The 13261-nt window shown below is 43.9% G+C and overlaps 1 protein-coding gene across 1 annotated transcript; it reads left to right on the forward strand.

Annotated features, from left to right (window-relative positions):
* Positions 1-808: 808 nt before the first annotated feature.
* Positions 809-12986, forward strand: LOC133140058 (uncharacterized). The gene is made up of 6 exons (XM_061259600.1): positions 809-901; positions 6677-6825; positions 6946-7006; positions 8778-8970; positions 12396-12750; positions 12850-12986. Exons 1-6 carry the CDS (start codon positions 831-833, stop codon positions 12867-12869), a joined length of 849 nt encoding a protein of 282 aa, XP_061115584.1. The 5' UTR covers positions 809-830; the 3' UTR covers positions 12870-12986.
* Positions 12987-13261: the final 275 nt, after the last annotated feature.

Genomic DNA, 13261 nt, shown 5'->3' on the forward strand with positions numbered 1-13261 from the left:
TTGTTGTTGTTGCTTTTTTTATTATCTTCTCTTAGTGATACATTCCTCTGTATAGATAAGACGATGCTGTATAATTGGAATCTTAATGGAAACAGAATATACTGTAGGTACTGGAAGACCAGAACTTACATATAACAGGTAAAACCGTTGTCTGATCTGTGCTTTCTGCAGCCCAGAACATGCTGCTTGTAATGGAGTCCGGACCCTTCCTCTTCCCCTCGCTAAATGCCGATTGGACCCCATCTGGACTCGGTGACAGTTTGACAAATTTAGAAGGACTAGTGCTCAAGACAGACAGGCTTGCTGGTACCGAGGCATTTCATGTTCCACACCATACCCAAATCATGGCACTTCAAAGCGGCTTGGACGAGGTAGTGCCAGGGGCCAACACGGAAATATCTACAACGCAACAGGTCATCGGCTCTTATTCTCTGTCCCCTGACCTTAACTCCTCACCTTCTAGTTTTCACTTTTCACCCCCTGATCACAATGAATTCCTGTCTGTTGACACACAAACATTCCACTATCAATCTGAAGCACTGTCTCCTGAACCACAGTCCCAGCCTCCTGCTCTCTACTCCCAACCACCTGGTCTTTACTCCCAACCGCCAGGTCTTTACTCCCAACCTCCTGGTCTCTACTCCCAACCGCCTGGTCTCTACTCCCAACCTCCTGGTCTCTACTCCCAACCTCCTGGTCTCTACTCCCAACCTCCTGGTCATGCCTCTCCACCCCACAGTCCTTCATTGTCAGAGGAAGGCTGGGTCTCCTTCTCAACTCCCAAGGAGCAGAATGGGAACCAGCCCACAGTCCCAGCTGAAAACCATGAAATGCAACTAACTGACTGCCCCAAGAAGAAGACATCACAGTCTCCCATGACGAACGGTGACGGCACCAACAGGTCAGTCACGATACAGCCAGAGGTTTGTAGAGTTTGTAGAGAGGTTTGTGCAATTGTCAAAAGAATGAAAGTGGAGAGCAATTATTCATTAATTCATTCATTATCTGAACCCGCTTATCCTGAACAGGGTCGCAGGGGGGCTGGAGCCTATCCCAGCATACATTGGGCGAAAGGCAGGAATACACTGGACAGGTCGCCAGTCCATCGCAGGGCACACACACCATTCACTCACACACTCATACCTAAGGGCAATTTAGACTCTCCAATCAGCCTAACCTGCATGTCTTTGGACTGTGGGAGGAAACCGGAGTACCCAGAGGAAACTCATGCAAACACGGGGAGAACATACAAACTCCACACAGAGAGGCCCCGGCTGACCGGGATTCGAACCCAAGACCTCCTTGCTGTGAGGCGGCAGGGCTACCCACTGCACCATCCGTGCTGCCTGGAGAGCAATTAGTTTGGTAAAAAAAAAAACAAAACCAGAAGTACAGTGGTGGACTTGTTGATGCCTATAAATTCTGTAGCCTGGGTTGTAGATGACATCTGACCAGTGGCGGCTGGTGGTGATACTGGATGGGAGGACTAAAAACTAAAAGTCTAATACCTATCAATGGAGTACAGCTACAATATAGGCCCCTACTCTGTTAGAGCAATACAACTAAACCAAGCCTTGCTATAGTAGTAACTAAGCACAATTACACACTGGCTAACGCATGCCAAGTCTGTCATCTCATCAGTTTGCACAGCCACAAATGTTGCCTTTTGATATTTTATCAGCCAGTTATTTTCCATTAGCAGTGAACATACAGTCAAGCAGAACATGAAAAAGTTCTCCTAACGAAATCTCCAAGGAGGGGAGTCTTTATTTTGTGGGAAAATATTGTTCATCAGTTGCATTGGGCCTCTTTTAACAAGCTCTATTCTGACAGAAAGAGATTTGGTTGGGCGATAATGCAGGGGCTTACTATTAAAGGCAGGTCAGCAGCCGACCCACCTGTTTTCTCACTCTCTCACTCTCTCTTTGCCAAGTTCGCCCGCACCAGCGTTTGCTAGCTGTGCTACTGTCTTTTCCGCTGCTAGCTGCACCTCAGTCTCTGCACTCTCTCTCTGCTCTGTTTCGCTGAGTCTCTGCTCTCTCTCTCTCTCTCTCTCTCCCTCTGCTCTGTTTCGCTGAGTCTCTGCTCTCTCTCTCTCCCTCTGCTGTTTCGCTCAGTCTCTCTCTCTCTCTCTCTCCCTCTGCTCTGTTTCACTCAGTCTCTCTCTCTCTCTCCCTCTGCTCTGTTTTGCTCAGGCTCTCTCTCTCTCTCTCCCTCTGTTCTGTTTCGCTCAGTCTCTCTCTCTTTCTCTCCCTGTGGTCTGTTTCACTCAGTCTCTCTCTCTCTCCCTCTGCTCTGTTTCACTCAGTCTCTGATCTCTCTCCCTCTGCTCTGTTTCACTCAGTCGCTCTCTCTCTCTCTGCTGTTTCGCTCAGTCTCTCTCTCCCTCTGCTCTGTTTCGCTCAGTCTCTCTCTCCCTCTGCTCTGTTTCGCTCAGTCTCTCTCTCCCTCTGCTCTGTTTCGCTCAGTCTCTGCTCTCTCTTTCTCCCCCTGTGCTCTGTTTCACTCAGTCTCTGCTCTCTCTCCCTCTGCTCTGTTTCGCTCAGTCTCTCTCTCTCTGCTGTTTCGCTCAGTCTCTCTCTCCCTCTGCTCTGTTTCACTCAGTCTCTCTCTCCCTCTGTTCTGTTTCGTTCAGTCTCTTCTCTCTCTCTCTCTGCTCTGTTTCGCTCAGTCTCTGCTCTCTCTCTCTCTCTATCTGCCGTTTCGCTCAGTCTCTCTCTCCCTCTGCTCTGTTTCACTCAGTCTCTCTCCCTCTGCTCTGTTTCACTCAGTCTTTGATCTGTTTTGCTCAGTCTCTGCTCTCTCTGCTCTGTTTCGCTCAGTCTCTCTCTCTCTCCCTCTGCTGTTTCGCTCAGTCTCTCTCTCCCTCTGCTCTGTTTCACTCAGTCTCAGCTCTCTCTCTCTCTGCTCTGTTTCACTCAGACTCTCTCGCTCTCTCTGCTCTGTTTCACTCAGTCTCTCTCTCTCCCTCTGCTCTGTTTCACTCAGTCTCAGCTCTCTCTCTCCCTCTGCTGTTTCACTCAGTCTCTCTCTCTCTCCCTCTGCTGTTTCGCTCAGTCTCTGCTCTCTCTCTCCCTGTGCTCTGTTTCGCTCAGTCTCTCTCTCCCTCTGCTCTGCTTCGCTCAGTCTCTCTCTCTCTCCCTCTGCTCTGTTTCACTCAGTCTCTCCCTCTGCTCTGTTTCGCTCAGTCTCAGCTCTCTCTCCCTCTGCTCTATTTCACTCAGACTCTCTCTCTCTCCCTCTGCTCTGTTTCACTCAGTCTCTCTCTCTCCCTCTGCTGTTTCACTCAGTCTCTCTCTCTCTCTCTCCCTCTGCTCTGTTTCGCTGTCTCTGCTCTCTCTCTCTCCCTCTGCTGTTTCACTCAGTCTCTCTCTCTCCCTCTGCTGTTTCACTCAGTCTCTCTCTCTCTCTCTCTCCCTCTGCTCTGTTTCGCTGTCTCTGCTCTCTCTCTCTCCCTCTGCTGTTTCGCTCAGTCTCTCTCTCTCTCCCTCTGCTCTGTTTCACTCAGTCTCTCTCTCTCTCTCCCTCTGCTCTGTTTTGCTCAGTCTCTCTCTCTCTGTCTCTCCCTCTGTTCTGTTTCGCTCAGTCTCTCTCTCTCTCCCTGTGGTCTGTTTCACTCAGTCTCTCTCTCTCTCCCTCTGCTCTGTTTCACTCAGTCTCTGATCTCTCTCCCTCTGCTCTGTTTCGCTCAGTCTCTCTCTCCCTCTGCTCTGTTTCGCTCAGTCTCTCTCTCCCTCTGCTCTGTTTCGCTCAGTCTCTCTCTCCCTCTGCTCTGTTTCGCTCAGTCTCTGCTCTCTCTTTCTCCCCCTGTGCTCTGTTTCACTCAGTCTCTGCTCTCTCCCTCTGCTCTGTTTCGCTCAGTCTCTCTCTCTCTGCTGTTTCGCTCAGTCTCTCTCTCCCTCTGCTCTGTTTCACTCAGTCTCTCTCTCCCTCTGTTCTGTTTCGTTCAGTCTCTTCTCTCTCTCTCTCTCTGCTCTGTTTCGCTCAGTCTCTGCTCTCTCTCTCTCTCTCTCTGCCGTTTCGCTCAGTCTCTCTCTCCCTCTGCTCTGTTTCACTCAGTCTCTCTCCCTCTGCTCTGTTTCACTCAGTCTTTGATCTGTTTTGCTCAGTCTCTGCTCTCTCTGCTCTGTTTCGCTCAGTCTCTCTCTCTCTCCCTCTGCTGTTTCGCTCAGTCTCTCTCTCCCTCTGCTCTGTTTCACTCAGTCTCAGCTCTCTCTCTCTCTGCTCTGTTTCACTCAGACTCTCTCGCTCTCTCTGCTCTGTTTCACTCAGTCTCTCTCTCTCCCTCTGCTCTGTTTCACTCAGTCTCAGCTCTCTCTCTCCCTCTGCTGTTTCACTCAGTCTCTCTCTCTCTCCCTCTGCTGTTTCGCTCAGTCTCTGCTCTCTCTCTCCCTGTGCTCTGTTTCGCTCAGTCTCTCTCTCCCTCTGCTCTGCTTCGCTCAGTCTCTCTCTCTCTCCCTCTGCTCTGTTTCACTCAGTCTCTCCCTCTGCTCTGTTTCGCTCAGTCTCAGCTCTCTCTCCCTCTGCTCTATTTCACTCAGACTCTCTCTCTCTCTCCCTCTGCTCTGTTTCACTCAGTCTCTCTCTCTCCCTCTGCTGTTTCACTCAGTCTCTCTCTCTCTCTCTGCTCTGTTTTGCTCAGTCTCTTCTCTGTTTCACTCAGTCTCTGCTCTCTCTCTCTCTCTCTCTCCCTCTGCTCTGTTTCACTCAATCTCTCTCTCTCTCTGCCTGTCTTTTTGAGTGTACAGTGTCTGTATTTCAATTTCAATGACCGTTTAATTTTTGGTGGTTTTGTTTTCTGTGTTAGCTAGCTTACAAAAAATGCGCCGGCCCTGGTTACATTTACATTTACATTACATTTACATTAGTCATTTGGCAGACGCTTTTAATCCACGTGCATAGGTTCTACCATAAGTCAGAGCATCACATCCAGAAACTAACAAAATACACAGGAAATGCTGTTCTAAACATAGTTGTCATCAGAAGTGCTTTTATTTTATTTTTTTATTTTTATTTTTTTTGGGGGGGGGGGGGGGGGGGGCGGGGGTTAGACAAGGATAGGGATATCAGAAAGGAGGGGCAGGGGAAATCAGGAGGGAGGACTAAGGTAGAGTTTGAAAAGGTGGGTTTTGAGTCTGCGTCGAAATAGGGGGAGGGATTCTGCTGTTCTGACAGTGGTAGGCAAGTCATTCCACCACTGAGGAACCAGAACGGAAAACGATTAGCTACCTTCGTCAAGCTGACAGACTATGTTAGCTTTACCCAGCATTGACAGATTGACACCATCTCCAATATGAGTTTCCAATTCCTGCTTCCAAATTTTCTCAAATAAATATTTCAAATCTATATTGCCTTGCTGAGTCCATGCCGTGTCCACTCCAAAAAGCAAACAAGCACTGCTTCTGAAGCAGACAAGCACATTCTTAGCTATGCTTGCTGTTGGTAGCCAGCGCTTTCATTCAAGCCAAGAAACACAAAACTTACGATTTTTTTGTTTTTCCTGTCTAAGCTGCACATCGTATATATTGAGGGGGCATGTCATGAATAGACCGTCAGACTGTAACAGGCCGAATAAATTTTGCCCAAATGGATAACAAATCAACTATATGTCACTATATATAAAGCATGTCACACACTTGACACTGCAAGAAAACTTGCCCTGTAGCTAAAATATTGGTCATACCTAGAGTTCAATGGTCATACCCTATGTTTTTCATATGACCATTCGATGGTGCTGTTGTTTCCCCATAATTCCAACAAAACCGCTTCAATTAATTTATTAAAAACGTATTTTCAAAATGAGTCGTTAGCCCATTTATACCAGCCTGTTACCATAGTGATTTAAAATTCCACCCTGAAAAAAGGAAGGAATGCAATCTCATTGGCCCAAAATAATAAATGTTTTTATTGACATTCTGACAGAAAGAAAGAAAATGAGATTGAATTTCTCTTGTATATGAGATTCCTGTGACCTCAATTTTTGAAAAACATGACAGCCCAAATCTGCACCTCCTGCAGAAGAACGTCTTGGGAGAAACCTCTGATTAGTATCTTCATATCGTTATCCTCTATTGCAGTGGTGGAGCAGGGAAACTGACAGTATATTGGTGGACAATATGCTTTTGAGTGAAAAGAGGTAATTTGATTGGGTATAGATCTGTGGTGAAAAAAAGGGGTGGAAACTGGGCTATAATAATGCAGATGTCCGTGATAAATCTTTTATTTTATTTTTAATTGTCCTTTCTTTTAACCTAGGCTTTGTGAATGGAACAATGATAGGTAGTGTGCATTCCAGGAGATTGGATACATTCACAGTGACATATACAAGAAATAGGCCTAATATTGCCGCATGACAAAGCCATTCTTATACAAAATACTAAGGAATTCTGTTTAAACGCTTAAACCTACGGCGAGAGTGCGCTTATTTCCATTCAATTCTTTTTATCAGAGAAAGAAATCGAACTAACGGTTCTATTTATTTCACGATAGCGCTGTTTTAGCAACAACGGTTCCTTATTTTATGTGCCGTGACAATACACCTTGGGGGGACCTCAACTTCTTCTTCTGTGAACAATATTGGAAGTTGAGGCCATCTTCATGCAGAAGTGTTAATGAGCAACCTGGAAAATGAATGGTAAAATTCCCTCTGAAAAACAGTTACCCTCTTTTCTTGCAGTGTGAAGCCAGGGTCATGGTTACCTGCACTGGAGAAACACGACATTCCAATTGTGGTGGGAGTGGGCATATCCCTCATCTTCATTTTCATTACCATGGCATTCTACTCTCTCGTTCAGAAGAATGAGCCAGCGCCTGTTGGACGAGCAGGTGAGTCAGCAAAACTGTATTTGCACTCTGGCCATTCTGGCCTCTCCCCTGTTCCATGTAAATGCAGACTAAAGCAAGGGACTGCTTCTTTTTGATGAATCGGAATATTTCCTTTCACAGCACAGAGGAACTTGCGTGGACACACTGCCCATCCTGAGACAAGAAGGACATATGAAAACAGGTCATTATTATTATTATTATTATTATTATTATTATTATTATTATTATTATTCATAAGGAGCATATGACCCTGATTGTTTTTGTTAGGATTAGTAATCTTCAAATTTTTATATTTTTCTTCTGTCAATTTTCCCCCTTTCCCATGCTCAAAAGCATTGGGCAGGCGTGTGCAGAATGGCTGCCTCTTTCTGCATGATATTCAGTGCCACTGGCAACATTTCAACATTGAAAAAAGTATTACACTCATCCCATTTCACTTTTCTACGCAAGATTCTCAGTGATTTTGTTAATTAAATGCAATTGCTACAGTGATGCATAGTGAAATGTAAGACACATTTGCTTTTATATAGTGATGTACATTTATCACACCATGAATAAAAACAAAACACATATTTTGCATTGTATTTCATTGCATGTTCTGTCAAAAACGCTCATACTGAAATACGATACAGGTTTTTTTTTTGCTGATTGCTTTTCAAAGCCAGTGCTGCATTTTTGGTAAATATATTAAAATTAAGATTTCTGTTTTTCCCTTTTCTTTGCATTTGTGTCCATTTGCTATTCAATCAGTATGCTATCAGGTATCAATGACAAAATAACAGGCAAGTTTGTACTGAACAAAAACATATGCAACACTTGATAGTGCCTTATAGGCCTACATATACTAAGTATCAAACATGCACTGAAAAAGAGGGAGAAAGGCCTGGATTCCCAAGGGCTAATTTTCCATCTCACTCTAACAATATTCACTTTGCCATTAACACCAGCATTTTGAATTCCTCTGATCTTAATATTTCTGCTGAAACTTGTCTAAATCACTCAGTGATATATATACTATTTCTGAATCTACATTAGTTTTATTTAATTTTTGTCATGTAGCGGAGACAAAACCACACATACATTTCAATCAAGCCATATTTCATTCTGTCATGAAGATGATGTTTCAGGAAGTGAAAGTAAAAAGGCTCTTTCTACAGATGAGCATTTCTGTTTCCACATTGAACATAGTGAATGCAACAAGAATATTGCGATTCTATAAAGTTACTTTTATTTTTAATGTTTGTGTAATAAAATACAAATGTTACATATATATTATATATTTACATACAATTTGTTTGTAAATGCGTGCCTTTTATATAGCGCCTTTATCCAAAGCCCCGTACAATTGATGCTTCTCATTCATCCATTCATACACACGCTCAGATAGCAATCAGTGGCGATTGGTTGCCATGCAAGGCACCAACCAGCTCGTCGGGAGCATTTATGGGTTAGGTGTCTTGCTCAGGGACACTTCAGCACACCCCGGGCAGGATCGAACCGGCAACCCTCCGACTGCCAGACGAGCGCTCTTACCACCTGAGCCAAAGCCCTTTGTGTACCCATGTAAATGGTAAATGGTAAATGGTTGGCATTGGTTGGCACCTTTATCCAAAGCGCTGTACAATTGATGCTTCTTATTCACCAATTCATACACTCACTCACACTCCGACGGCGATTGGCTGCCATGCAAGGTGCCGACCAGCTCGTCAGGAGCATTCGGCGGTTAGGTGTCTTGCTCAGGGACACTTCGACCCTCCAACTGCCAGACGACCGCTCTTACCACCTGAGCCAAAGCCCTTTGTTTGTGTACCCATGTGTACACATTATCAGACTTGTGAAGGTCAATTACCATCTGTCTCTTGACTTTGTGAGGATGAGATGAGGAATAGACATTAACTAATAGAATAGACTTAATTTCTCTCAAATCATTGTATGTATCCACTCTTGTCCAGGGCATTTGAAAATGATGTGGTTGCTGTAACTGAGCAACACCCCAGTACAAGAACCACAGTCCTCCTACCATCTATCAACTCTGTAACCATGGTGATGGAGCCCTCCTCTGACACCTCAACCAAGCAGGACCAGCCAACCCTGGACCAAACAACCATAGCCGGGCCAGATCCTGAACCAAAAAAAGACTCACAGGTCAGTGGATTTGGTCTGGAGAGGATCTTTTTTTCTCCATAGATCTGAATGTTTTTTCCAGAATTTGTAGTAGGTTATGTTGTTTTATGTGCATGGGTTGTCACGCCACTGTATGTCATGAAATTCGGAACAGTGTTGTAACTAATACAATTTATTCCATGAGCCAAGTTGGTTGGTATAATTTTAGGGGACATAGACTCACTGCATTCTTTTCTAGTAGTTGTAGGGTCCTCACACAGGCCGCCAAATAACATAGGGATTTTACTCTCTACGAAACCGGGACGCCAATTAATGTTATGTTGCAGTATAACAGCAAAAAGTAATCAGTCTCATAAAATCAGAAATATCTAACCACAAATGTAGTATTTTAATTAATCGTAATAAAATAACCAATATCAATGATTAAAACATACCGATAACCTGAAGGTTGGAAGTTCTTTGAAAGACTGCTTTAACTCGGCTCTAATGTCTATGTGACGTCAAAACTTACACCGGGTTTAATAAAATATATTAATAAACAAACGTACAAACACGGAACAGATATGGGGTTAAACTAAGGGAAGTCAGTAGGGTAAGGTTAAATAGGAATGTGTGTGTGGTGGGAGTAGTTAGCTTGGGTAAGCCAGAGTTCTAGGTGTATAAAAGAGTATTACTGTTAGCTGTGAGAAGAGCGCCTACTTGCATAGTTTAGTCTATATATGCGCGAAAGACGGCGAATCAATTCACATACATATACGGCTAACAGCATATACGGCTAACAGCATTCAACGGTACCAAAAAGACAAATGGAAAAATACAGATTCACAATATTAGTTAAGACTAAGCTAACACTGGCTATGCCTGCAAATGCTTGTTTAGTCTTACTGAGTCCATACGTATTGCTGGATCCAAAAGACGTGCTATCCTTGTAGGAGCCGTGATGGTGCTGTGAATGAGAGGTGCGCAAAACTGGGGCGTTCCCGTCTTAGCCGTGCGTTGTCGTCTGGTCCGTTCAGTTGCTGAAAAGATGTTCGCTGGTCCTTTTTCCGGGTGGAAAAGTTTGTTGCTGTGCTTTGCAGGGACAAACCGATGTAGTGTTCCGCGTACACCAGTTTCCATTCGCTATTGGCCACTAAGTTAGCCTGTAAACAAGCACTGACAAACTATGGTGTTGATTACCGGCATCAGATCCACACTACACCAGCCTAAACCACTGTGCCCACGCACCAAAACTAAGCAAGCTACAGTGCAGTCCATAAGTATTTGGAGAGTGGTTGCTCTGTACTCCAGCACATTGGACTTGAAATGAAACAATGAACAATGTTTGAGGTTAGTGCAGACTGTCACCTTTAATTTGAAAGTATTTAGATCCATATTGGGTGTTCCATGTAGGAATAACAATACCATTTTTATACATAAGCCCAGTTTTCATGGAACCGATTTTTTGATTGAAATTCAATTCGGCTTAAAAGGGGTAGTCTAAAGGCTTAGGGAGTAGTCTAGAGAGTAGTCTAGACTGCTTTCTTCTTACAAACAAACTTATTGGAGATTGTGGTAAAGCTGATCTGGTGCTTTCCTTCTCTTGTTTAGTTGTAAGATCATTATATTCAGCTGACGCTTGAAAAGTTACAGCAGAAATCCAATTATTGTACCTAATTCACAATGCATATTTGGAGATGAGCAAGAGATGTATAGCTGCACATGTCAAAATGTTTTATTCTGATTGAATGCTTGGCATGTAAACACACACCTTAATCAGTTCATGTATGATTCATTTGGAATCTTCAATCTGAAAAAATTATTCAGAATGAAGAAATATTCAGTATGAAAACACAACCATAGTCCACCCATTGTCGGGAACCAAAGGTAATTGCCTTTGGAGTCTGTTATTGGTATTTGTCAACATGAGGAGCAGAGTTGTGCTAATGACAGTGAAGGAAGTCTTTATGAGGCAGAATGTTTACCAAAATAAATTGTTAGGAACATCATTAAGAAGATAGAGAGTACTGGTGATCTGCAGAGAGGCCAAGGAAGACTTCTACAGTGATGGACAAAGTATTCTCACCATAATGAAGCAAAACTCCCAATCACCTGTCCAACTGATCAGAAACTCTCTTCTGGGGGCAGTTGTGGATGTCTTAGTGACTACTGTCCACAGAAGACTTCACAAACAGAACTACAGAGGATACATTGCAAGATGCAAAATGTATTTTGCAAATGTATTAAAAATCAAAAATTAAAATCTCTCATTGACATAAGTATTAAAACCCTTTGCTGTGGCATTCCATGTTGTGGTCAGGTGCATCCCGTTTGCTTTAATTATCGCTGAGATGTCTTGATTAATTTGATTGGAGTCCAACTGTGGCAAATTGAATTGATTGGACATAGTATGGAAAGGCACACACCTGTGTGTGTATGACCAAATGCGATCATTCCGTTCACTGTCGGAGCATGGAATTTCCCAACTTCCCACCTCCCAGCATTCCAGGTGCACAACACCAAATGTAAACAGAAAACATGGCTGACCCTGAAAAACTGGTGGTGTTTATGTGGCAAGTGTATAACCACATGAACTGTCCACATTCTGCACTGCACTATACGGAAATATACCACTTATATTATATATTATTATATATAAATATTAACTCCTTAACTGTGCTCCAGTTACATTGGTGGCTAATCTGAACAAGTTTGGCTTAAATGGTAATTTCCGAATGGTTGCACACGTGTTTAGGTATCTTTTTTACATTTTCCCGAATAACTTTTGTGCAGAAAAGATAACTTTGAGAGATGATTTGCGCTAACCAGCTAACTAATAACACTTTGCATGCAAAACAGGCTTTACTATATAAGAGTATGTTCTATTTTAATGTCATGCAGGAACAAAAACTTTGCGTTGCATTTTATTTTTGATGGTTTACCATATACGATGTGTGCTGCCATTGTTGTGTGGCTTCAGACAACTGCTTCACGTGAAGTCGGGGTAGATGGATATGCCCCAAGGACACAAGTAGGAATTACTCATCACCCCTATTGGGGTACCTGTGACAACAACAGATGGGAGCAAACGGTGATAACACACAAAAAAGCTACCAGTGCTGCAAGTTTATCACTCATTTCCCATCCCTCAGGGCATAGGGCAAGCCAACAATCACCATAAGCCTTTCTTCCCACTGAAAAAACTGATCTGCCATCCTGGCTCATAAAACAATTAATATTTTTCTTTTCTTTTCATAAAAAGGCCTAACTAGGGACAGGAGTTGGAAACTAGCCATAGCTATAATTTCTGTATGCAGAACATCAGTCGCATGAACCTAGTGTAAACAGGCAATAATGATGCTGTCTCTTGACATTATCCCTACTCGAATGAACATTAAATAAATAAAACAATTGTGTCTCATTGGAAATGAGAAATCACTCGTACTTTGTCCCATCCCAATGTCCAGGACGGAGATTATTGTGCGGATGGGGAGTGTGGACAATGCCAGGACGCCTACACCCATTCCAGCCCCAGCATCCGGGCCAGCCAGGACGAGGGGATTCACACATTCCTGACCCTGCAGACTGCCGAATCCTGTGACGTGCCCATCCAGCACAGCGTCAACATCTCCCACAGCGCTGCACCCCTGCTGCTGTCTCACTGCGTTTCCCTGGGCGTCACCACCGTGGCTGTGGATGTGCATTACTATCCACCCCACTCAGCTTCTTCCACTTTCACTTCTGCTGCTCTGGAGCTCGGTGATGGCTCACCACTGCCTCAGAGACAGGGATATGACCAGGCGGCTCCTAAAATGCATTATGGTGAGTTTCAGGTGTCACAAACTGAATAAACACTAATAAACTGTCCAATAAATGTATAAGCCCAATGATGCATTGCTCTCCTATTCATCTTTATTTCAGTGCAGAGGACGTGTTTGTAAATAAACGCCGCACATTGAAGAAGGACCAGTACAGAGTGCAGGAGAGGAATACATGGGGGAATAATGAAGAAGAAAACAGGAAGAAAAAACACTCTGAATAAACTTTTTTTTTCTGCCTAAAGCATGAATACAGTCTGTTAGATCATATACAGTGGTGTGAAAAAGTGTTTGCTGTAGCTCTTGGAATTCTGCCATGCAGGCCATTTTGGCCCAGTCTCTTTCTTATGGTGGAGTCATGAACACTGACCTTAACTGAGGCAAGTGAGGCCTGCAGTTCTTTGGATGTTGTTGTCTTTTGTGACCTCTTGGATGAGTCGTCGCTGCGCTCTTGGGGTAATTTTGGTCGGCCGGCCACTCCTGGGAAGCCATTTGTGGATAATGGCTCTCACTGT

The sequence above is a fragment of the Conger conger genome, chromosome 11, assembly GCF_963514075.1.
Source record: "Conger conger chromosome 11, fConCon1.1, whole genome shotgun sequence".
NCBI lineage: Eukaryota > Metazoa > Chordata > Actinopteri > Anguilliformes > Congridae > Conger > Conger conger.